Source organism: Prunus mume, linkage group LG2, assembly GCF_029339155.1.
Source record: "Prunus mume cultivar Tortuosa linkage group LG2, ASM2933915v1, whole genome shotgun sequence".
In the NCBI taxonomy this organism is placed as follows: Eukaryota; Viridiplantae; Streptophyta; class Magnoliopsida; order Rosales; family Rosaceae; genus Prunus; species Prunus mume.
Genome location: NC_142699.1, coordinates 10,916,927 through 10,941,964, shown reverse-complemented (window position 1 = coordinate 10,941,964; position 25,038 = coordinate 10,916,927). Strand labels below are relative to the sequence as shown.

At 37.7% G+C, this 25,038-nt stretch overlaps 5 protein-coding genes and 1 pseudogene across 6 annotated transcripts; 3 read left to right on the top strand and 3 right to left on the bottom strand.

The window, feature by feature from the left end:
* The first annotated feature begins 576 nt into the window (after positions 1-576).
* On the top strand, positions 577-4,311 carry LOC103320318 (dimethylallyl, adenosine tRNA methylthiotransferase). 2 transcript variants are annotated; one of them, XM_008221983.3, is made up of 7 exons: positions 577-1,190; positions 1,369-1,457; positions 1,567-1,702; positions 2,806-2,904; positions 3,050-3,178; positions 3,367-3,626; positions 3,770-4,311. In XM_008221983.3, the coding sequence occupies exons 1-7, from the start codon at positions 1,025-1,027 to the stop codon at positions 3,878-3,880; spliced, it is 990 nt and encodes a 329-aa protein (XP_008220205.2). In that variant the 5' UTR covers positions 577-1,024; the 3' UTR covers positions 3,881-4,311. The 2 variants fall into 2 exon arrangements, with proteins under 2 accessions (XP_008220205.2, XP_088901251.1); XM_089045125.1 differs by having other exon boundaries at positions 3,364-3,626.
* An 87-nt stretch (positions 4,312-4,398) lies between these two features.
* LOC103320434 (berberine bridge enzyme-like 21 pseudogene) lies at positions 4,399-6,259 on the bottom strand (annotated as a pseudogene).
* A 465-nt stretch (positions 6,260-6,724) lies between these two features.
* Positions 6,725-9,015, top strand: LOC103320315 (DNAJ heat shock N-terminal domain-containing protein). The gene is made up of 2 exons (XM_008221980.2): positions 6,725-6,915; positions 8,108-9,015. The coding sequence occupies exon 2, from the start codon at positions 8,140-8,142 to the stop codon at positions 8,665-8,667; it is 528 nt and encodes a 175-aa protein (XP_008220202.1). The 5' UTR covers positions 6,725-6,915; positions 8,108-8,139; the 3' UTR covers positions 8,668-9,015.
* Positions 9,016-10,405: 1,390 nt separating this feature from the next.
* Positions 10,406-11,662, top strand: LOC103320317 (uncharacterized). Its single transcript, XM_089045126.1, has 3 exons — positions 10,406-10,525; positions 10,668-10,956; positions 11,058-11,662. Exons 2-3 carry the CDS (start codon positions 10,783-10,785, stop codon positions 11,505-11,507), a joined length of 624 nt encoding a protein of 207 aa, XP_088901252.1. The 5' UTR covers positions 10,406-10,525; positions 10,668-10,782; the 3' UTR covers positions 11,508-11,662.
* A 392-nt stretch (positions 11,663-12,054) lies between these two features.
* Positions 12,055-16,337, bottom strand: LOC103320433 (putative LRR receptor-like serine/threonine-protein kinase At1g05700). Its single transcript, XM_089044398.1, has 13 exons — positions 16,253-16,337; positions 15,576-16,116; positions 14,852-15,333; positions 14,594-14,732; positions 14,434-14,505; positions 14,266-14,337; positions 14,096-14,176; positions 13,739-13,902; positions 13,443-13,630; positions 13,216-13,348; positions 12,902-12,964; positions 12,614-12,803; positions 12,055-12,487 (listed from the first exon to the last, which is right to left on the bottom strand). The coding sequence occupies exons 1-13, from the start codon at positions 16,335-16,337 to the stop codon at positions 12,055-12,057; spliced, it is 2,643 nt and encodes an 880-aa protein (XP_088900524.1).
* A 1,470-nt stretch (positions 16,338-17,807) lies between these two features.
* LOC103320431 (putative LRR receptor-like serine/threonine-protein kinase At1g51880) lies at positions 17,808-23,278 on the bottom strand. Its single transcript, XM_089046442.1, has 13 exons — positions 23,149-23,278; positions 22,497-23,043; positions 21,042-21,529; positions 20,641-20,779; positions 20,464-20,535; positions 20,303-20,374; positions 20,117-20,197; positions 19,702-19,865; positions 19,395-19,582; positions 19,168-19,300; positions 18,804-18,863; positions 18,535-18,724; positions 17,808-18,419 (listed from the first exon to the last, which is right to left on the bottom strand). The coding sequence occupies exons 1-13, from the start codon at positions 23,234-23,236 to the stop codon at positions 18,089-18,091; spliced, it is 2,553 nt and encodes an 850-aa protein (XP_088902568.1). The 5' UTR covers positions 23,237-23,278; the 3' UTR covers positions 17,808-18,088.
* Between the last annotated feature and the right edge of the window lie 1,760 nt (positions 23,279-25,038).

Sequence of the window (25,038 nt, the reverse complement as noted above, 5' to 3'; positions counted from 1 at the left end):
CGCGTTTAATTATAAAGTTACATCAAGCAATGAATAATGGTTTGCCTATTTTATGTAGGATATTCAATGTTGAAGATTTTAACCCAAGGCTCTTCAATTTGCGGGATCCAAATTAGTCAACTAAGTTAGAAAATAATCCACAATGAATTTCAAATATTGGATTAGGTTAGGGATTTAAGTGGACTAAGAATTGCGCTCGATATCGATCACATCTCCATAAAAAAGAAAGAGCGAGCTACTTAAACTTCACTTTGTATTATCTCTAACTCATGAAATGGACTAGAATCTTATTGCTACCGTGGTCACAATTAGATTTGATCAAGCCCATCAGAAATTTCTGTGTACTTTTTTCAATTAAAATGTTGCTTACAAAGTAGCTTTGTATGATGATAAAGGTTTTTTTTTTGGGTCACTTTAATGATAAAGTTTGTACACACAAATTATTGAATGGGATGAAATGGAGGGTAAATGTTTGTACCAAAAAAAAAAAGGAGGTAAATAGTAAAATGTTACCTTTTTTAAAAGGAAAACACAGGACCTACACCCAAAGCGCACGTTAGCAGAAGGCAGAGGAGGCAAGGCAAATAGGTTGATTAGGCTTCCACCACTACCGAGCGAACAGCAACAATCACGGAATCATCTGAGAAAACACCATAATCAATACCTATCTTCCTAATAATTCCCCTGGGCACCTCATTGTTCATTAATTTTAATCATTATTTTAATAGCTTTCCATCCCCAGTAATTTTTTTTTATTTGTTTATAATCACTGCATAACGACGGCTTAGCATTAATTCCACAAAATCGCAGCAAATTAGGCACGACAAGAAAAACCCAGAAGCCCAAAAACACTCATTTCACTGCTCCGTACGAATAGCCTGAGCAAAAGAAGACCTGGGTTGTGTCCTCAACAGGAGCCACGTTTCGAAAGTTTAAGGCTTTTGGGTTTTGATCTGTCTCTGATGGTGATCGATCTGTGACGAGGTAAGTGGATATGGTGGGATGAAGGAGAAGACACGAAGGAATGGCTCGGGTAGGAGAATGGGGATTTAAAGGTAGAGCGAAATGGGGCTGTTCGTACAAGAAGACCACTCTCATCGTTTGCTCCATTAACATTGTTGTTGCTCTATATGTTCTTCGTTCTCTCTACGCTTCTCTGTACATCTACTCCGATAGAGATTCACGTCCCAGTACGTTTCTCTCTCTCTCTAGCTTGTGATTTTATAAGCTTTGTTCAAATCTTGTTGCTTTGAATGGCCCACTTGCTGTTTGAGGTCTTTTTGGGAGAACCCAGTTGCAAATTATGAGGTTTCTCAATGTTGAATGCTTGTTTAATTAAGGAAATGTTCTGTTAATATATTGGTTCAGCTCTTGAGTACACTCCAGATCAGATTAGGAAAATGGAGGAATCAGTTCGGATTCGAAAAGCAGCTGAACCGGTTGAGCTCATTAGATTGGTAAGATGCATTTTGAGTGTTTGGGTGGTAGATCTGTTGGATTGAATCGGCAGAGCGGTTTGCTGTAACTTTTTTAATTTAACGGAGGACTCTTTGTTATGCTCAAAAGGTAAAGGCACTAAAGAAGGAGCTTTCCAGAGAGGTAGTGGTTGAATTGCCACAGCCTTTGAAACTGAAGATAACCAATGAGATAGTTGAGAGGTTGAAAACCTTGAGGCCCAAAGCAAATGTTACTGAGCAGAGAGGTTAGTGCGCCTTTTTTTAGCTCATCTCTTTTTGTTATCTGAATTTCAAGGCAATCTTTATTTTGCACTAGAATAGTTAATCGTCATGCAATTGCGCGTAAATGGTTTAAACCATAGATCATCTTACAGTGACTGACAACTCTGTCCTTGAAATTGATAAGATTATGAATTTATGTTTTCTTCTCTGTCGAGTTTTCGTCTATGAAATCTTAAACTAAAATTCTCGAAATCGATTCAGCTTTCTTAGCAAAATTATCCCATTTCTGTATTCTTTTCAGAAATAGAACTAGAATTTTAGGATTGAAGGAAGAAAAAGAATTAAAATGAGGTTGAGGTAGATTTCGTATGAAAGGGATGTAGAAGGAAAATCCCGCTGTTTGTTTTGTCTCAAGGAACAAATGGCTTTCTGGTATTCTGGTAGCGTGTACATTTTCTCTATATATTATGACAGATCATTGGAAGAAAAGGATTTTAGTGCAAAAGGCTTATTTTAGGCACACCCTGTATTTCTCTAGGCACTACAAATAATTATAACAGATTACAGCAGAAACTTCAAGGTTAATGTGGCTTTTTCAGTGCCATGTTTCTCTTTTGGGGTGGGCAGTGCGTGGTGGCCTGGATAATTCTTGTTTCAGTTAACTTAGAAAATACAATATTGATATAATTTTATTTTTCAGCAAGATTGGCCATAATTTAGATATGTGCACATTTGTGTTTAGTACTTAGATATGCTCCAGAGTGTAAAGTGCTTACACTTTGTTCTAGTATTCAGTGCTTCTTTCACTTGTACCTAACAAGTTTATAACATTTTCTGTTTAACAATGAAATGCTGGTAAATCTTTAATTCAACTCATTCTGGAACTTAATTGCATGTAAACCCACCCATATTCTCTTTGTAAACTGCTGTTCCCACTAATTAGCTTGACCTTTTTCTAATCTATAAACTTTAATTTAAACTCACATGTCCATACTAAGTTCTTTAGAAGCACTTATCAGCTGTTAATAATTAAACTGACCAAAGAGTCATATAATTCGTTATGTTATTGGTTTGTTGCTGGTGGTTATCAACTTCTCTTATTGATGCTGTTTGCTTAAATAAACAGAATTTGTCGAAAGATGGTGCAAAGAAAAACTGAAGGAAGCTAAGCAGTTGGCTCTTGAGACAGACGCTTCAAATTCAACAATTCTTCATGAGGAAGCAGGTGTGGTCATTATCTGTGAACTGTGTATGTTTCTTTTTTGGTCAAAATAATCTTATTTGTCTATGATGCAGTAGTCTATTGACGGTAATAATTATTGTTTTGACCGAACTCTGGTGTTTTGTATTCTGATTTTTTCTCTCCATAGAAATGCTAGTAAAAGCTTTGGAGTCTGATTGGACAGTGCTGTTGGGAGACATGGGCCTTTGGATACCTGCTGAAATTGTTAACACAGAACATCACGATAAACCTGAGGGTGAAGAGGAGGAGGAGTTAGGTAATTCATTAGTTTATGCTCCTTGCCCTTCTCTCTATCGTAAATAAACCTCCAATTCACATTTTATTTTCCTTTACAAGAATACAAAAGTCATGATACTTATCTGCTAGTGTTGAGAGATTAACTCTATTGTCTGGTAGAGACTTATTCCATGTGTTGATGTATGTATTCCTTTTTCTCTCTAGAAGATCAAATTTTGCCGGGAAGGCCACTTCCACCCGAATGCCATGCGGAAGTTCACACAGATTATGATGGTGTTGCTGTAAGATGGGGGCTTAACCACCACAAAGATAGTGCAGCTGACTGTTGTCAGGCATGCTTGGATCAAGCTAAACGTGCTAAGCCTAACGAAAAGAGATGTAATATATGGGTATACTGCCCGTCTGAAAGCGGTTGCCATTCTCCAGATATCTATGAGCATAAACTTGGAGAGTGCTGGCTGAAATACGTAAGAATGAAACAACCTCTTCACTACAATGACACATTTTGTTTATTTTTCTTTTAATCTGGTTTAAGTTTCGTCCAGATTAGTCTTGATTTTGTGGATCCAATCCAGTCTAATATTTGTTGTTTTCATTTCTCAAAATGCAGGCAGAAGCGCCCAAACTCAATTTTAAGGGCAAGTATCCTGAATCATACAGAAACAACCATCCATCTGCACCACTTGTTGTTCCTTGGGCCTCTGGCATTGTTGGTGCATGATAGGATTTATCCAGAAAAAAGAAAAAAGAAAAAGGACAAACCCTTGTCATTGTAATGTGATCTGCAAAGGCTAACCATGTTCTGGAAATATCACAAAACACACGCATATATAGCTTCACTGGAATCTCTAATCATGGTCTCCCTGGGTTTATATATTTTTGTTCCTATCAAATTGTTTTGTGAAAAATAGAAGAAATAGGGAGAAATTCTTTGTAAGAGAGAGTGGGGTGGAGTCACTGAAGGTTAAGGTATGCCCCATGCTTGTTGTTTGTTCACAAGTCATTTTTTTGTAATACGGATTGTCATCGTACGGGTGCCGACGGTTCAAGGTGAAGAAGTCTTGGTCGGAGGCAAAGTGAGCTTTGTTGTTAGACATTGAAACTTTCCCTGGAATGATTGATTAATTAATGGGGAATATGAATTTCCGTCTCTGAACATTGTGCAACACTCTCTGTCTTTTCTTAAGGGGACAAATACACTTGAACAAATTTATTTTCCAGAGAACAAAAATACTTTCAACCAACTCTTATTAAGTGTTACCACAGTACAAAATTGAGGGGTTGCCAATCTGCTACTAATATCTGACTAAATACAAAATTGAAAGGAAAAGAACTGACTAAATACAAAATGAAAACGAAATAAACAAGAACACCAGTACTAGCTTCAGCTTCCCCATTGATAGTTTGGAACTTGACCCCCCATTCACATCTAAGTGCAAGCTTGAAAAAGGCGGCTGTGAGTGGAAACTTGGATTAGGTGGCTCTGAGTGGAAACTTGGATTAGGTGGGATGCTCTGCTCGTTCCTGAAGAAATTTTCTGGATCAACAGCAGTCTTCACCTTCACCAACCTATCAAAATTGTCATTGAAGTACTTCAAGCCATACACCTTCCCTTGTTCATAGCTTCTGTTACCAAATTTATTGACACCAATGTCAAGGTCCCTGTAATTCAAGAAAGCACTCCTTGGGTTCTTGGACACAAATGGGGTCAAGAACCTGAAAAGCCTCCTGGTGTCTGTGGTATAATTATTCTCTGCTTCAGCCCCTGCTTCTCCCCAGCTCACTGAGTACTGAACTTTGAACAAGTTACCGGCACGGTGTGGAAAAGGCGTGGCAGAGGCCGGAATCCGACTCATCATCCCACCATATGGATTGAAAACCAAACCTATTTTGCCTATTTCAATCATCTTCTTCCACAGTAACTCCAACCTACTTTTGGAAATTGGGGTTTGAACATAATCAGACTTTCTTTTCAGGAAATTTGCATGATCAGGATTTCTATCAAGCAACACATCAGGGGAGGTCCCATTATCATAGTTATCCCACCAAAGCACAGACTCAATCCAGCTCATCTCCTTACAGTCCTCCTTCTTCAAACCCAACTCAGGAAACTGCTTCCCCAGCAATGACACAAGTTGGTCAGCATTACCTAGAAACTCTGCGATGATTGTGGCTTTAACTGTGTTGCTCCCTGGCTGCAATAGCATCCTCATAAACAGACCGTCATCTGTGGTTGGTGCCACCTCTTGCCACTTTGAAACAAAGTCGGTTGCATTCTCTTCCAACGTTCTCGCAGCCTGGAAAACTGTAACAGTTTCTGGGACAGAAACCAGCTTCAGTTTGTATGCAACAATGATACCAAAGCTTCCTCCACCCCCTCCTTTAATAGCCCAAAACAGGTCTTCTCCCATTGCTTTTCTATCAAGAAGTCTCCCCTTAGCATCAACAATCTGAGCATCAAGGACATTGTCAACAGCAAGGCCAAACTTCCTCAACATATTTCCATAGCCACCACCACTAATGTGCCCTCCAATACCAACTGTGGGACAAACACCAGCAGGAAAGCCATGAACTTTGCTCTTCTCCGAAATCCTATAGTACAATTCTCCAAGTGTGGCTCCAGCCTGAACCCAAACCGAGCTGTCCTCAATGTCTACAGTCACAGACCTGAGGTTAAACATGTCAAGGACAATAAAGGTCTTATCAGACCAGTAAGAAAGGCCCTCATAATCGTGCCCGCCGCTTCGGATTCTCAGCTGTATGCCAAGCTGTTTGGCACAAACAACAGAGGCTTGAACATGAGATGCAGCAGAGGGTGTGACAATGAGGACTGGTTTCGGAGTCGAAGTGGTGTTGAACCTTGAGTTTCTGATGTAGGCTCTTAGAACAGATGAGTATGAAGGGTTGTTTTGGGCATAGATAATGTTGGACAATTGGGTTGATGATGGGTTTGTGTTGGTGTTTAGGCATTGAAGAAAGTTGTCATAGACAGAAGCTGAGGCTGCCCAAGAAGCAGAAACATGAAAAACTAGGAGGACAACAAGTGGAAGCATCATCATCCTAGGCATTGCTTCTCCTAGTGTCTTTGACAATTTGTTGTATGTTGTAAGGTTTTGGTCCTATATATACATAGATAAGACCTGTTTGGAAAGGGAATTGTCAACTGTAGAAATTTAAAATCAATTCCTTGACACAATAGGAAATGTTGACAGAATGGGAAACTCAATTCCAGCAAAACAAACAAGGAAAGTTTTGTTTCCTTTTTTGTTTTTCCTATCAACAACATGTACTAAATTCTGAAGTTTTTGGGAAATCAGCAAACCCAGAAATATAACACGATCAATCCATCTTTTGTTTTTTGGGTAACAGGATCAATATGTCTAGTGTTGATAGGAAAACGCAGACCAGAACAAAGTGTTGATAGGAAAACCAACAAAGAGAAAAAGAAAAATCGCAACAAAAAAAAAAAAAAAAGGGAAAAATTTGGGGTCTTAATGAAAATTGTAGAAACTTTGGGGTCAAAACATAAATTTCAAAACTTGATTTAATCACACCAAGCCTTTCTTCTCGACAGAGGCTAGGTTTTCCACTGTAAAGTTTCGGCATTTGCTCCCCGAAGTTTTTAATTTAATTTAAATTCTTTATCTTTCTTCTCGACTGCATCTGCCTGCTGCACTTAATTTGCATCTGCTCCCTCGGATGATGCCTATTTTTTGTTAGATTGGATTTCGCTTGGCCCACCAGATGAACTTCGAGGTGAGCTTATTTCTGTGTTTCTCTTTGGTCTTTGTATTTTTAATTTTCCTTTTGGTTGAATTTGTGCATCGTTGGTTCATGAAAAAAAACAATTTGGTTCAATCTGGTTCTGAAGTTTGGCGCTTTGATTTCATACTTTTTTGTTTAGCGATTCTGGAATTTCGAATCTGTGCTATTATATCTGATTTAAAGCTTCGATCTTTGAAATTGAAATTTTAGTTAGTTTGCTGCATTGGTTTCCAAAACGAAGCTCAGATTTTAGAGTGTTCGAAAAATCGGCCTAGGCGCTAGGCGGGAGGACACCGCCGCGATTTCACCCTAATCGTTGGGGGTAGGCGCCAGGGAGTTAGGCGGCGCCTGGGCGGGCGTTTTGCCGTTGAGGCTCCGACGAGGCGCGGTTGAAGCGCGCAGGAGGTGGCGACGAAGGAGGCGCTGCTTGTATTGAAATGGGCCTTTTTTGAAACATACGTTTTTTTTGCAGTTTTTTTTTTTTAATATCAAGGTTACAGAAAATACAAAAGTACAAGTCAGATTATATCCAGTTTCGAAAATGTTAAAGTTTTCTTTTATATATCCTTTTATTTTGCATGATTTTTTATTTATAAATTTATAAATTTATAATTTATAATACAAAATAATTATTAAAAAAGAAATGCGCACCTGGGCCCCGTTTCTTCTCTAGAAGCTAGGCCGCTGCTGTCCGCCTACCACCTAGCGATTTTTCGAACATTTTTAGCTCAGAACTTTGTTTCACAGATGAATTCAAGCTCTTGTTGTCACGGAGTTTACAGAAATTAAATATGAAAGAAAAAGAAAAAAGGCCTCAGCTCTGAACTTTGGTCCACATTCATGCACTGCATTGGCCGGCACCATTGTTTTTCCCGGTTTAAAATCGAGAAGGATGGAGAGGGGCTAATGTTTATTGAGTTGAAAAAATATTTCTATGGGTCAACGATGTTTGTATTCGATTGTATTTTCTTGCTCAATGTCAATTTCCTTGTTATCCTTTGGAACTGTCTTTAATGCCTGATCTTATGTCTTTTGGTTTGTTTATATATTTTGGATAGGCAAAGATCTCAAACCTTAATTTTGTATGTGGGTGTGGCAATTTGAACACAAGCATCGGATGAGTGAGATGAACTTGATGGTTTATTAGGTTTTCTCATAATGTTTTTTTTGATTTCATATGCAGTGAAGCTAAGCTGATAACAAGTAGCTACAACCATGGTTCTTGACACCTACTCCATTCAGGAAACTCACTATGACATACTATCTGTGAAACAAGATGCCAGCTATGAAGATATCCGAGCAAGCTACCGATCTGCCATCCTTAATAGTCATCCTGATAAATCACAAAATACATCTGGGTCAGGAGATAGGTTCTTGAAGGTGCAAAAGGCTTGGGAAATCCTTGGTGATTCGAGGGCTCGTGCACTTTATGACATTGCCCTTCGAGCTTCCAGACATGATGCTATAGTTGCAGAAGACATCAGCTTAGAAGATGTGATGGCTGAGGATGCAGGAGAGGTCATTCAACTCTATTACCAGTGTCGATGCGGTGATTATTTCTTTGTTGATTCTTTGGAGTTGGAGAAGATGGGGTATGCTTTGTTAAGAGATGGAAGCAAGATATCCTTCGAGGCACAAAATGCTTTGCCTGCTTCACTTGTCCTTCCTTGTGGCTCTTGTTCCTTGAAAGTTCGGATATTGATCAATTCAGATCATTTTGTTTCAATCGATGATCACCATTGAATGGAAGTAGAGTTTTTGGTGTCACAGTTTGTAGCTTGAGAAGTCAACTTGATATGGAGTGAAATTAGATGTAAATTTTAGAGATATGCCTTAGAATATTATCAATCTAAAATCATATAATGGACAATTGATTTTGAGATTTGAAAGTTTTTCTTGCCTGCAAAGCAAGTGAGATCAGAAACAAAGATGAACGAAAGGGTAGTTGTACTTGTATGGGCCTTTGTACATGTTTGATTTGGATCAAGAACTGGCCCATCTGAGAGGTCCATATATGTCCATCATTTTGGTTTCTTTTCTTTCCAACCAAAGGAAAAATGAAAAAATGAAACTAACAAAACTAACAAGAAATATACAAAATTGGAAGATCAAAAATTGGGTCTACGGTTCTCAGAGCTCTGATCAGGTTTCAGGATCTGCCACCAATTGAAGAAAATTGAACGCCCACTTCTCTCATTCCAGGTACAATTTCTTCCTTCTTCTTCTTGGGTTCTCCACAAAAGAAAATTAGGGCTCTGTTCTTCTTGTGAAATGAAAGAAATTTAATTTCATCAAAGGTTGTATTTTTGGGCAATAACAAGTAAAATTCACAATTGGGTCGTTCTTATAATCGGAAACAGGTCCTGAGTCAAACTGTTGAGATGGGTTCTGCAGAAAAAATCTCCCAATGGAGGAGTGTCTTTGATGGTGTGAAACTGAAGACTATCAAAGCCATGCCGGAAGCACTCATGGCAGAGATCAACACAGCAATTTGCAATCTTGAATATGCACGTGCCACTGATCCGGTCGACTCTCCATCTTCTTCTTCAATCTCAAGGTTTGAGAGCTCTCCTCAACCTGAATACAGTGCTCGCATGGCGGACCAAGCCTACAAGGCAGGGTGTGCAGCCTTGGCAGCTGGCAAGCTTGATGAGGCTCTTCAATCTCTGAACGTTTCTCTCTCCAAATGCCCGCCTGATCAGACTTCTGCTGTGTCTAAGCTTCATTCTCTTATCTCTCTCACATCACAGCAGCTCCGAAAGTCCACAAGCTGAAGTTATTACGACAACACAGTTTTTGGTTCTTTGTGTTTATGGCACTTTGACTTGAACTTCTTATGACAACTTGCTTTTTGGTGAAGAAAAAGTTGAGGTTTCTGTTTCTATGTTTTCATCATGCAATGTGGATTTCGGCAACAAGAATTGGGAGCTATTGAATGGAACAATTAATTAGGAAACACGAGGACATGTTGACATTATTGTTTTGAAGCAGATTTCACGAGGATGGTTGGTAGGTGATAGGTTTAAGCTTTAAAGCTGAAGATAAGGTTAATTCCTAGTATGAGCCTATTGTGTACATAATTTCCTTCATTTTTGTTTTAACCTTGGTGTAGTTGTTTGATTACATCAAAGTTTCCCATGGGAAGGGAAAATGAAACCCAAAGGGGAGGAGGGTTACATTTTCTTCCCTATTTTCCTATCTGCCGGGTACCCATTTTCTATGCCTGGCTTACCAATTATGGGCAATTGATTTCCCCATTTGCAAGCTTCCTTCACCATGAACCAAACGCAGCCAAAGGGTTTTTAAAGAACTCCATGTCTTATTGTTTTACTTTTTTGGTTGGGCAACCGCACTTTTAAATTTAACTAGTTTGATTGCTTTCAATAAAAATGAAATTTGGGTGTGTTAACTTGTTTCTGTATCTTCCATTGAAATCGGGGGCAGGCTTTCTCACTTTTGGCAAATTTGACATGTAGCGCAGTTTGGTAAGATGTCCTAGTTCACCATGGCTTCAACTTTAAGTGTAAATTTGAAAACTACAGGAGAGGCACTTAATGTAGGAAAAACGAAAGAAACGGATGAAGGGTCTTCAATGGAACAAGTAAGCGTTGCAACCTCAAAGGGGGGGTTTGGATTTTGTTAAAACGTCTAATGCTTTCTCTTTAGCTTTTTCTTTACCCCAAAGGATATAAAGCAATATTCTCCATTTCTAATAAGCTGAGAGGCCACTATCACATATGCAGGTCAATTTGGACATCAAGTCGAGTAAGAATAACACACACCGACGCTAGCTTTGTAGATATCTTTTAGTCCCTGTGGTTTGCAAACCAACACTCAACAGAAACTTTTAACTCCAACATGAGCATCTTTTATCATGAAGAAGAGCCACCAAATCCTTCCAAAAGATGCAAATTTCTTGCTGCTTGTCTCACAGATGCGTTTTCCAATTGCCATATTGGCAGACGGCTTCCAACTTCTAGCCCAGAAGCAGAGGATCAGTACATAACAAGTGACTTTGATGAGGAACAGGAAGTATTCACTAAGCACCCGAATGAATATTTAGATATGATCTTTTCATTCCCTTATGAGAGTTTTGTAGGTTGCTTTTATAGTTTTTTGGTGTTTTTTCTCAGGTAATTGTATCAGCAATTCGAAGTGCTGCAATGGAAAAGCTGAGGCGCAAGCCTAGCAGTTTGACAGATAGTTTTTCATTTGTCTACTCTTCAAAGTCAGGAGATTTATTCATAAGCCAGAAAGGAGTACAAAACAAAAAGGATCATGGTGAAGAAGATGATGAGAAAGAAGAATTTTTATCTGTTAAAAGTTGCTTCTCTTGCTGCTCAACTGCTGCCACAAGTAGAGATGTGTTTCTTTCTGTCAAGACAAGTTTGTCCCGCTGTTCGAGCCTTAATGGGATTGATTTTAAAGATTTTCCGAGGCAGTCTATAATTCAGCAATTCCGTCATTGTGAGGGCTGGCCCTTTGGTCTTTGCCGGAAGGCTGTGTTGCTTCCACCTCTGCCCAAGTCGCCGTCTGAGTCGTGGTCATGGCGCAAAGGCACTAAATATGTGAAGATGGTTTAAAGGCAGAGCTCCCCAACCCCACCACCACCACCAAAGGTCCAAAGTTCTGTCCTGTTTAGATGATTGAATGCGTTGAATAAGAAAGCAACTAGAATAAAGTTTCTTTGTAATGCCATATCACCGTGAGAAGTAAAGCCTAATGGGAATTGAAACTCTCTCTCTCTCTCTCTCTCTCTCACTCACATGAATCATGATCACATCGTATATTTTATCATCTGCAATTTGGCTCTTGCAAACATTGAGCTTTCCACATGCCAAGTTGTAAAGGGAAAGACCACTTGCCTTGATTGCCATAGCAATTATGGTTTCTCAGATTGGAAGGTTGAATGTAACAATTATGTCTAACTTTATATCGTCAACTTTTATTTTTACATATGTTTTAAACTTTTAAGTTCTAGGACTGGCCATCTCCAAGAGCAACAAACAACTTAACATAAGGATTAGTCCCAACAAGCCCAAAAAAGAAGAAGAAAAAAACTGCCCCAGAGGGACAAACTGCAACCAAACCAGTAGCCTAAGAAGAACCCCAACACTCAAAGGACTAGTCCTAAACAGTAAGTCCTTTAGACTGAACCTGGGAGTTCATTTCCAAGCAATCTCTGATTTGAGTTATTAATCGTCCCTCATCGCCACTCCCAATCTCTAATTCCTCAGAAACCTTCTCAATCTCAAAGCATTCCTTCAATCTGTCATACACATGACTTATTTCTGGCCTTTCTGTTGGTGTTTTAGATACACAAGCCAAGGCAGTTTCTATAGCTTTCTGTGCAGAAGAATACTTGTATGTCCCTTGTACTCTCGAATCCACTATGCTTTCAATTTCCATTCTCTCAAATTTAGCCCTCACCCAATCAGATACATTAACAGGTACAGTTTCTAATTCTGTTATTATTGCTGGTCTGCCAGTTATAAGCTCTAGCAACACAATCCCAAAGCTGTATGAATCACTCTTTCTAGTGAGCTGTCCAGTTGTGCAATATCTGTTACAAAAAAAAATCTATGTTGTATTAATATTTTGTTTTTGGACTGACTCTTTGTTCTAACATTATATTTATATGTAACAAATATCACCACAATGGCTAGCAGGAATTGTTGAAAGTACTTACTCAGGATCCAGGTACCCATATGTTCCTCTGAGGTCTGTTAATGCATGAGTGGCAGAATCAGTTGCAAGAGCTTTAGAAATTCCGAAGTCCGCTATCTTGGCTTGCAACGTCTCAGTTAACAAGATGTTGGAAGGCTTCAAATCTCTGTGCAGTATCGGCGGTTTGCAACCATCATGCAGATATTCCAATCCTGCAAAATTTCAAGACAGCAACCATCGTCTAACGAAATATGTTTTTCACAAGAGTTTATATATGTTTATTAATGTGATGATGATGATTTGTGTTTACCTCGTGCTGCATCTACTCCAACCTGAAGTCTCTGCTTCCAAGTCAAGCCCTTGTAAGGTATATCTGCACATGAGTGTGATTAATCAAATGGAACATACATCCGAATCATATATTAGTGAAGTACACTATATAGTCAATCCCAATTGCATTGAAGCAAAGTGTATATATAAATACTAGAAAAATGATCAGATGTATGGCTATCCGTCTAGTCTTATTCTTTTTTGTAACATTGGAAAATGACCCAAATTCGTATCACCTCATCCTGTTTCTTCTTTTCTTTTTAAGATCCACTACTGGTTGAGTAAGGGATGTACCTGCAGCTGATATATGCTGTTGCAAATTTCCATTCATGATGTATTCGTAAATAAGCGCCATAGTGTCACCTTCGTCACAGTAGCCAATTAGAGAAACCAAGTTTCTATGATGAACTCTCATCAATAACTTAACCTGCAATCCAATGTGGCTACCATACTTTCAGCAAAAGATAGAAAGAACTCTGACTGAATACATATATAGATGTATGTAGTTCGGCAACATCTACCTCATTTTGAAATTCTTCTGAGCCTTGACTTGATGATAAATAAAGTATTTTCACAGCAACTTGAGTATCATTTTCCAGAGTGCCATGGTAGACTTCTCCAAATCCGCCTCGTCCAATTAGTGTAGAATTGCTGGTAATCTTGTCGATCTCTGATTTTGTAAATTTTCTACCCCGTGGCTCGATTGGCTCTGTTTGGACGAAATTGTTTATGAATTTAATTAAGAATATTTATATAGAACCGGAATCAATTTCCCAAAAGCAAAAAGAAAAACATTAACAAGTATCGGAAGTCTTACCATCTATTTCTTCACTTTTACATCTCCACCAGATAGCTGCTACAGTTAATAAGAGGATGATAGTTCCAACACTGGGTACTACCACGGGGATAACAACATTGTGCTTCTTCCTTGATTTGCAAGAAACATGTCCGAATTTGGGTAGATTTGGATTTTCACACAGACTGAAACAAAACACAGAGTGGTTGATGGCAACTGTAGTAAGATTTTGATAAATCATATTGACATGAAAAAATATAAAGTATCCCTATATAATATTTTCAAATAACCAGATGGAAGAATGGTGGCATCTTTGTAAAGTGGTGGCATATCTGTTATCCAATTAATTTATGCTCTAAGTAAAAGAAGAAAGCACACCTCAATGATAGGCCATCAGTTTTATTTCTATCAATGAGCCCTGCTGGAACTTGGCCTCTGAGCTTGTTTTGCCCCAAGTTTCTGCAAAAGTAAAGTCATGATGCTCTATCACCATGCTTAACTTGTAACGAATATATTAGGATTATATGACTAACCAAATAATAACTTACAGGACGGTTAAATTTGGCATGTGAGACAAAAAGTCTGGAATTGGTCCTGTCAAGTTGTTGTTTGATAAATCCCTGAAATGTCAAAGCAGGTCAACTCATCTAATTACTAATTATTCTAAATGAAATTCTGACCGTATTAGTAACTCATTTGAGACTCTGCATACTTACAAAGCTTGTATCATTGAGAGATTGGCTATAGAAGGAGATATCTGGCCTCTTAATCCACTGGAGGACAAGTCCCTGCGCAAGTGCATTGTAACTTCAAATGCCAAGACTCAAATGGGATTAAACTGAAACCCCGGTCTGAGAGTGACATTGATATACTTACAAAGATATGATTCTTGGGGGCCTGGATTCATGATAGCTACAATTTAGTCCTCCCCACTTGTAAGCTTGAGGGCTGCATGGATCTCCTTGCCAGTTCTTACTGATTTTGTAACTTAACTTGATGTTTTCAATTGCATCAACTAATTGATATTTTCATATGCAACAAATTAGTTAACATATATATATATCATCAAAATCAATCGATTATACAAGGCATTAAATTGACAGTTAGTGATGATATTTAGCTATAGCTACTTACTATCTCCTTGGTTTGTTTCCAATTGTAAGAACTTTTTAGCCTTGTAAGTCTCATAGGCATTGAGGATGGGTGGAAGGGTAGAGTTGTCAGTCTTGAGGATTGACATAGAAGAAAATATTGTACTGGGCCAGGTGGTGTGAAGTGTATATGTGGACAAGTAAGGTAGAACAAATGACGGCTCTTGAGGCCGTCCGTTCAAAACAATATATAAATTTCTGGGCTGCTGGTGGGATGGGAGCTTTTGAATTTCTGCAAAATGCAAGTAAACATGATATTCTGGATTGTTATCAACAGCATCCAAGTAAACATCCAAAGGATCGCTTGCATTTTTTGTGGCGACAGCAGTGCTCATGATAGCAGAAGGTATTTGGAAATCAGCATGAGAATAAGATTTGTTCACCAAGGCTGGGGTACTTAATTGCAACTCCTCATCATTAACGGATTCGGTATCCCACACACGATCATGAATATCGGTTGGATACCTTAAAAATTAGTATAGATTTCTCATTAGTTTTTGTAGCAAAATTTAGGACCAATATCGATAGTAATATATGTACTCAAGCAAACACAATTAGTCAGATAGAACAACATTTAGTCATCTAATTGTAAATACATGAATAGAGGAGCACAATACTTTCTATAAATAATGAAAACATTTCATTATATATAATAATCAAATGGTTAAAAGATTTCTGATTTAACTCAAATAGTAGACGTGACTCACCTGAAGTTGTATGTTGTATCATTAGCTAATAAACCAGTGTCTTTGCGGGAGACAAGTGCCAAGGACACATTTGTTTCTGCATAAGATGTACTAAGTAAAGGCCTTAGTTCTATTAACGATATAAATGGAACCCCTCTGTTTGTGTTCACCAGACAAATATGTATGTAGTCTTGCGGAGGGGTATGTATAAGCTCTCTGGTTGTTTCATAAACAACCATTGAGAAATTCATTATTTCCCACAAATTAGGTCCGATATGTAGTTCGAATTCGGGTGCTTCATTTTTTCCGTCGTAATTCCCATATTGAAAACCCACTCGGATCAAATATTTGGTGCCACTTGTAATGTTTATTTTGTAGCAATTCCTCACTCCTTGAGGGAAGCTCCTAAGGCACCCGTATTGCTGATAAAATTTCGACTCACCCAATAAGTACTCACTTTCACCGGTGTCTATGAAGGCCGAGTCTGAAATATAGTTAATGCCTGTTGTCCTTTCAGTGTAGCTATAATTATACGGTAGACCGCAATCTATGCTAATGAAGCCTGAGACATGTACGAGTAATTTTTTAGTGTGGCGGACACATAATTAAATAATGAACAGAGAGACGTCTAATTGGATATGCATGTGTTAGTCAAATTGTAGATGGGAGATATATTTTGAGGGATCCATATTTCATACCTGTTTGGTTCTGAGAATCGACTGAAACCGCAACAGCAAAACCAACAAGCACTGCAAAGAGGAATTGCTTGTATGCTGGGAACATCATTAAACTTGGGAGGGAAGCAAATGCAAATTTAATTTGTTCCCAGTGAATGACATTTTATACAAGATGATGACCATTGACCGTCCTAGCAGACTTGGCAAGCTTTTTTCACCAAGTTGCCTGCCTATTTTAAACCTTATTATCTTGAAAAAGCAAGACTCTGAAATGTATATACAAAGAGACATGATACTCAATAACCTTAGTAAAATGTTTTCAATGATAATTAAAGACTATTATTAAGAGACGGTGGTGGAAATTAATTTTAAAAACATGTAAGTCTACCTTAATTACATTAAAAGTTATATTCAGTGAAAGATCAGAGAAAAAACATAATACCAAAGAAATCAAAATATTAATTAATTTGGAGGAAATCACTGTCGTCCGTCCCTCTCACTTTGCAACCCAGTCAAACTCACAATCGTTGGCAACTTGATATTAAACTATATCTACATTCGACAATATTTTTTTAGGCATTGATCAGTTCTCTTTCCTTCTTGTACAAGTCATAATTAATAAACAAGAGAAGACTTACAAACTACACAAAGAAAGAGCAAAATGCGGAATTTTATTTTATGTTTGTATATATATACAAGAATTACATGGGGAGAGGAAGATCAAACACAGTTACACATGAACTCGGGGATAGAGGGAAAACACTTGAGTTACAAACCCATTGCGTAAAATATTCACCGTGCCAGCACCACTAAAGGTCCAAAGCTCTTTCCTATCTTTAGATGATTGAATGCGTTGAATAAGAATACAGCTAGAATCAAGTTTCTTTGTAATGCCATATTACTGTGAGAAGTAAAGCCTGATGGAAATTGAAACTCTTTCGTGTTCACATCGTATATTTATAATCTGCAATTTGGCCATCTTCTTCAAATTAAGTTTTGCCTTTGTTCCTCTAAGACAGTGTGATGTGTGAGTAGTGATTTGCTTCATAGGGCTTATCCTTGGCTCTTGCAAACATTGAGCTTCCACATGCCAAGTTGTAAAGGGCAAGACACTTGCCTTGATTGCCATAACAAATATGTTGGGGTAATTTCAAAGGTCAGGAGTTAAGGAAATAAAGAGTTAGAATATAAAGGGTTTAGCTATTATGTCTAGTTTATGAGTTGAAGTAAAAGTGAGTTTTAGTGGGTATAATGGTTATGATTATGTTTAATGTTGAGTTAATATTATGGCCTATAAATAGGTGTTGTATCGACTCTATGTCGTGTGTATCAAGTGTATCAAGAGTGTGTGTTGTAGTGGAGCATTTGAAGTATCAATCTAAGAGTATCAATCTTATTGAAGTTTGTTTCAAGTAAGTTTGTGTAGGAGCTCTGTGTAGCCTTCGGGCTTCACATCTCCAAAATTATATTATTTCTTTAATCTGTTACATTGTATTCCCCCTTCACATTTAGAGTGTATGAGCATAATGCTAAATCCACCAATAAAATATGGTTTCTCAGATTGAAAGGTTGAATGTAAATTACTCATTCTGGTCAACTTTTATTTTTACACATCTTTAAAGTTCTAGGACTGGCCCTGTCCAAGAGCAAAAAAACAACTGAACAGAAAGAAAAAAGAGAAACAAAACTAAAAGCAACGCAGAAACCCAAAGAACCCAGCAAACCAAATGAAAACACCCGCAGAGGGAACAAACTGAAACCAAACCTGAAGCCTGAGAAGAACACCAACATTCAAAGGACTAGTAATAATATACAGTTGATCTTTTAGACTGAACTTGGGAGTTCATTTGACTAAAGCTACTTAAAATTCTCAATTTCCAAGCATTCCTTCAATCTGTCATACACATAACTTATTTCTGGTCTTTCAGTTGGTGTTTTTGACACACAAGCCAGAGCAGTTTCTATAGCTGTCTGTGCAGAAGAATACTTGTATGTCCCTTGTACTCTTGAATCTACTATGCTTTCAATTTCCATTCTCTCAAACTTAGCCCTCACCCAATCGGAGACATTAACATGGACAGGTTCTACATCTGTTATTATTGCTGGTCTGCCAGTTATAAGCTCCAGCAAGACAATCCCAAAGCTGTATGCATCACTCTTTCTAGTGAGCTGTCCAGTTGTGCAATATCTGTTCAACAAAAAAAATTATCTTTGCAATTAATATTTTGTTTTTAGACTGACCACTTTGTTGTAACATCATATTTAGATTACAATGGCTATCATGAATTGTTGAAAGTACTTACTGAGGATCCAGGTACCCATATGTTCCTCTGAGGTCTGTTAATGCATGAGTAGCAGTTTCAGTTGCAAGAGCTTTAGAAATTCCAAAATCAGCTATCTTGGCTTGCAGTGTCTCATTTAACAGGATGTTGGAAGGCTTCAAATCTCTGTGTAGTATCGGCGGTTTGCAACCATCATGTAGATATTCCAATCCTGCAATGTCTCATTTAACACATGTTTTCCACAAAAAAAGTTTATGTCTGTGAACACGATGGTGATGATCTGAGTTTACCTCGTGCTGTATCTACTGCAATCTGAAGTCTCTGCTTCCAAGTCAAGCCTATATCTGCACCTGAGAGAGAGTTATCCGTGTTGTGTGTTTAATTGTAAAAAAATGAGGTAAATCAAATGGAACATACATTCCGAATCATAGATGGATCGTGAAGTTTTGATAAAATGATTAGTGAATATATAGTTAATCCCAATTGTATTGAAACAAAGTTTATAAGCGCTAGAAAAACTATCACACGTTTATAGCTGTCGGTAGTCTTATTATTTTTTGTAATGTTGGGAATGTCCCAAATTCATATCCCCCCCTCTTCACGTTTCTTTTTATCTCCTTATGATCCATACTATTGGTTGAGTAAGCGATATACCTGCAGCTGATATTTTCTGTTGCAAATTTCCATTCCCAACGTATTCGTAAACAAGTGCCATAGTGTCACCTTCGTCACAGTAACCAATGAAAGAAACCAAGTTTCTATGATGAACTCTCATCAATAGTTTAACCTGCAATCCCATGTGGCTACTACATTTTTAGAAAACTGAATAGAAAGGGCTATGACTGAATACATATAGATGTATGTAGTTGGACGGCATCTACCTCATTTTGAAATTCTTCTGACCCTTGTCTTGATGATAAATTGAGTATTTTCACGGCAACTTGAGTATCCTTTTCCAGAGTGCCATGGTAGACTTCTCCAAATCCACCTCTTCCAATTAGTGTAGAATTGCTGGTGATCTTGTCGATCTCTGATTTTGTAAATTTTCGACCCTGTATCTTGAATGGCTCTGTTTGGATGAAAATTGTTAATCTCCTCTACACTCATATCATCACTATGAATATAATTAAGAATATTTACATAGAACAAGAACAAAACTGCCATTTAACAAGTATTTGGAAGTCTTACCGTCTTTCTTTTCACTTTTACATCTCCACCAGATAGCTGCTGCAGTTAATAAGAGGAACATAGTTCCAATTATGGATACTACTACAGGAATAACGACATTTTGCTTCTTTCTTGATTTGCAAGAAATGTGTCCTAATTTGGATATATTTGGATTTTCACACAGACTGAAAAATAAAAATAAAAAGGTTGATGGCAACTATAGTAAAAATATGATCAATTATATTGACATCAACATAGTATATTCCTGTATAATATTTTCAATTTGGGAGCTACCTGATCATTGATATTTTCCTTTAAAGAAACAAACTTGAAAATACACATATAAAAGTGCTGCCATCTGTGTTAACCACTTAATTCAAGCTCGAACTGGGTTTAGGGTGAATGTTTAAGCTCTAACCAAAAGAAGAAAGCACACCTCAATGATAGCCCATCATATTTATTTCTGTCAATAAGCCCTGCTGGAACTGGGCCCGCGAGCTTGTTCTTTCCCAAGTTTCTGCAAAAGTAAAGTCATGATACTCTATCGCCATGCTTAACTTGTAACGAAAGGATTTGTAGTTTAGTTTTATTTGTATGCATAACTAACCAAATAATAACTTACAGGACATATAAATCTGGCATTTGGGACAAAAAGTCTGGAATTGGTCCTGTCAAGTCATTGTTTGATAAATCCCTGAAATATTCGAGCAGCTCAACTCATCGGTTATACAGTAATTATGCCAAATGGAATTCTGACCATTGATACTGTACGAACACACTTACAAAGCTTGTATCATTGTGAGATTGGCTATAAAAGGAGATATCTGGCCTCTTAAGTCACTGGAGGACAAATTCCTGCGCGAATGCATGTAATTTTTGTAACTTCAAATGCCAAGACTCAAATGGGATTATACTGAAACCCTCCATAAGTTGGTCTGAGAGTGACATAGATATACTTACAAAGATATGATTCTTGGGGGCCTGGATTCAGGATAGCTACAATTTAGTCCTTCCCACTTGTAAGCTTGGGGGCTGCATGGATCTCCTTGCCAGTTCTTACTGATTTTGTAATGTAGCTTGATGTTTTCGATTGCTTCGACTAATTGATATTTTCGTATGCAAACAAATTATTTAACATTTATATTTAATGGGTCATGCTAGGGATACCAACTTTTGATACTAACTTGTGTACCATCTCTCTAATAGAGGTGGAGCCTACTAATACAATGAGTTCCACGCTCTATTAGAGAGATGTATACAAGTTGGTATTTAAAGTTGGTCTCTCTAGTATTTTCCATAATGAAAATCAATCAATCAATCAATCATAAAAATGGAGAGTGAAAAGCTAGCTAGCTACTCACTATCTCCTTGGTTTGTCTCCAATTCTAGGAACCTTTTAGCCTCGTAAATCTCGTAGGCATTGAGGATGGGTGGAAGGGTAGAGTTGCCAGTCTTGAGGATTGAAAAAGAATGTTTTGTGGACCCACTAAAGGGCCGGGTGTTGAAACGTGTTACCGCTTTCAAGTAATCAGGGAGAACAAATAGGCTTGGAAACCATCCACCGCTCCAAATCATAGAGAGATTTCTATGCTGGGGAGGCCGAAGCTTTTCAATTTCTGCAAAGTGAAAGTAGATATAATATTCCGAATTGTTATCAGGAGAATCCCAGTAAAATTCCAAGGCATGACTTGCATTTTTTGGCGCCACAGCAGTGCTCATCACAGCATATGGTATTTCGAAGACATTTTGATAAGATTCATTCATGATGGCTGAGGTTCTTAATTGGAACTCTGTCTCATCAGAAACGTAATAGGGCTCCCAGATGCGATCATGAATATCGGTTGGATACCTACATTAATTTGGACAGATGTTTCGTCAGTTTTTCATTAAAAAATTAAGTCAAATATATTGAATCTACTAGTGATTAGTAGTAACATAATCATTAATGTAGAGATTCCAGCCAAAAAATGAAGAAAAAGATTGGACAACTCTCTTAAGCCTTAAGGAATGCGCTTATTTGATTGCTTTTAGACTGAAAGACAACAAAGATGTGGGTTAGGCCTAATTAGTCAGAGTAATAAGCTTGTTCTCCTTATACCCAAATTTGAATCCCCTCACTTAGATTAATTTTAGACTATATATAAGTGAACAAATGTCATGAATCATGATTTTTAAATTCACACACACCAATTTCCTTGTTTTGTTTCATAAACAAAGATAAACAGGTGGAAACTTGGAGTTTGGCGATACTAATTTCCAACTTCAAATTCCTTTTAAATAATTGTCATTTCTAAAATTGAAGACAATGAAAGTTTTAAGAGAAAAAGAATAATTCATGAACCACCTCAGCACACCATCACCTTGTCATGACTATATCACCACCACCATCACCAACAACATCACCTTGACATGGCCATCACCACCCCACCTCCACCACTATCGCCGCCCCCTCTAATAGCTACCAGCCTACCCCCACCTTTCCATGGACATCACAACCACCACATCTACTACAACCACCTTATCATGACCGTCAACACCACTGCCTCTACCACCATCACCTGGACCACAACCTCTTCTACTACCACCTTATCGTGGCCACCACTAGCCCCCGCTGCCATCACCGCCCCACCACCATCATCGCCACCTTAGCACTGGCAACCCCAACACCAGCATCAAACATGATATCATCACCGTCATTAACACATTTATCAACCACCGCCACTCATTTTTTAAGTGCAAATTCCCCCTTCTACAATATATAAATATATATACTTAATCAACATTAATTTGTGAGCCTTATCGTAGATGTAACTTACCTGCTGGATCCTGTATCATTAGTTGTAGACAAACCAGTGTCATACCGCGAGACAAGTGCCAAAAACCCCGGTCCTTGTTTATAAGATGTATTGAGTAAAGGCCTTAGTTCGATCGATGATATAAATGGAACCCCTTTGTTTGTGTTCACCAAACAAATATGTATGTAGTCTTGCAGAGTGACATGTATGAGCTCTCTGGTTGTCTGATTAAACTCCGTCGAGAAATTCAGTTTATCCCACAAATTAGCTCCGAGATGCAGTTCGAATCCGGGTGGTTTATTTTCGCCGTCATAATTCCCATACTGAAAACCAGCTCGGATCAAATACTTGGTGCCATATGTGACGTTTATTTTGTAGCAGTTCCTCACTCCTTGAGGAAAGCTCCTTACGTACCAGTATGGCTGATAATAGTTCAAATCATGATTGGCCGATAAGTACTTGCTTTCACCGGTGTCTATGAAGGTCGAGTCTGAAATGTAATTAATGCCTGTTGTCGTTTCAGTGTAGCCGGAATTATTCGGGAGACCGCAATCTATGCTAATGAAGCCTGAGGCGCATAGGAGAAATTTTTCAGTGTGACCAACGCGTAATAAAATAATTAAATAGAGAGAAGCCTAATTGGCTTTATGTGTTGGTGATTCATATTTCATACCTGATTGGTTCTGGGAATGGACTAAGGCCGCAAGAGCAAAACCAACAAGCACTGCAAAGAGGAATTGCTTGTGGGCATGCGACATCATTAATTATACTTGGGAAGCAAACAAATAAGATGCAAATTTGTTTTCCAAAGAATGTCATTTTATAAAGGATGAAAAGTTTTAGCAGACGTGGCAGCAGCAGCTTCTGATACACTCTTCTATTTCTAATACTAATTAATCACAAAACAAGCGATATTAGGAGAGGAGATTCGAACACATAGCCTCGGATGCATGGCTAACATGCTAGCTAGTCTACCTTAAAATACAAAAGTTAAATGACAATTTCTGTACATTTTCAATTGATATATACAATTGACTTTGATCATATGTTCTATTGGTTCTAGCATTGAAGGAGACTCTTTAAACTAATTAATCATTTTAAGTATTTTCTGTGAAGCATCGAATCACATACATATAGTTATAGTCGGCATATTGCATCAGATCAGATCAACATCAGACTATCAAACTCAAAATATATGGCTGATGACTGAGGTGGGTCAATGGTGCTAAAATGAATTTTTTTACATACTATTGATTTATTCTTTTAAACAATAAAATAAGAAAATGATTAATTTATTTATTTTTTGGCTTGGAATAATTTGTAATTTATTAATAATGGGTTTTTCATACAAAGCCATTCCACTCAGGTCATCTTCCGTCTAAATTTTTTTAATTGTCCGGTTCATGGAAACCACATATAAATTCACTCTCTTTCAAACTTGACAACCAAGTCAACTCACGCATCACAATCCTTGGACTTGATCAAACTACCATATCTACAATTCTTTTGTTATTGGACTTGATCAAACCTCCACACTCATTCCCACAAAAAGTTCAACGAAAGAGTTTCCTGACATGGTATAAAATGATTGCAATATTACATTTCTCTCTTTCTTCTTATTGATACAATGACGTAGCCACGTATAAAAAAGGTGCTATTAAATGAATTCTAAAATTAATTGAGTAAGTCCTATTACTAATTATTTATTGAATTACTAATTTATCTTAATATAAAATGACCAAAAAAATATATACTGAATCGTGAAATAAATGTAATTTTTATAAGTACACCATACTCACCATATTCAATACTAATCAAATGTAAGCTCCTCCTCATATTTATGGAGTCAAACTTTTTCAAATTTTATTTGTTTATTGCACCAAAGTCTTTCAATTTGGCTCGAAGAAGTGTCGATTTTGAAACTAAACAGGAATGACCCAAAACTGGAAACATATTCAAATCGACCGAAATTTCTTCCATTTGATACAAATTTACAATGTTTTCCTCACAGACATCTTGATCACTATTTTTTTTTTTGGGTGCAGAACCAGATGCATTTACAATGTGGTTTTATCACATCACAATAGGAAGAATTTCCAAGCAAACGTGTTAAAGATGGAAATTAAAAGGCAGAAATTGGCAAAACAAGTATTGATTGGAAAGAGATGACCATTTAATTAACTAATTCCATAACCCAAAGAGGAAACTATTTTCCATTGCAACCAAAAGCATAACTGCAATAGCCAAGATCTCTGTGCACAGCTTTGTACTACTTCCATGTTTAAAGTGCTGCAAACCATCCATCTAAACTTCACCATCTTTCTTTTGTACAGCTCCCCAAGATTGCCCAACTACCTAAACTTTTCCAGGTATATACACATGCCACCAAGTAGTCAGTCAACGTTTCATCAGAATCAGCTCAGCAATCAGTACCTCACCATTACCAGCCACCCATTCATTTTATTTACACCAGCAAGACCTACTCTAATAATTACAAATTCACAGTTAAATCGATCGCTTGGACTGAGAAACTGAAGGCTATGAAAGGTGGAATGAGTTTTGT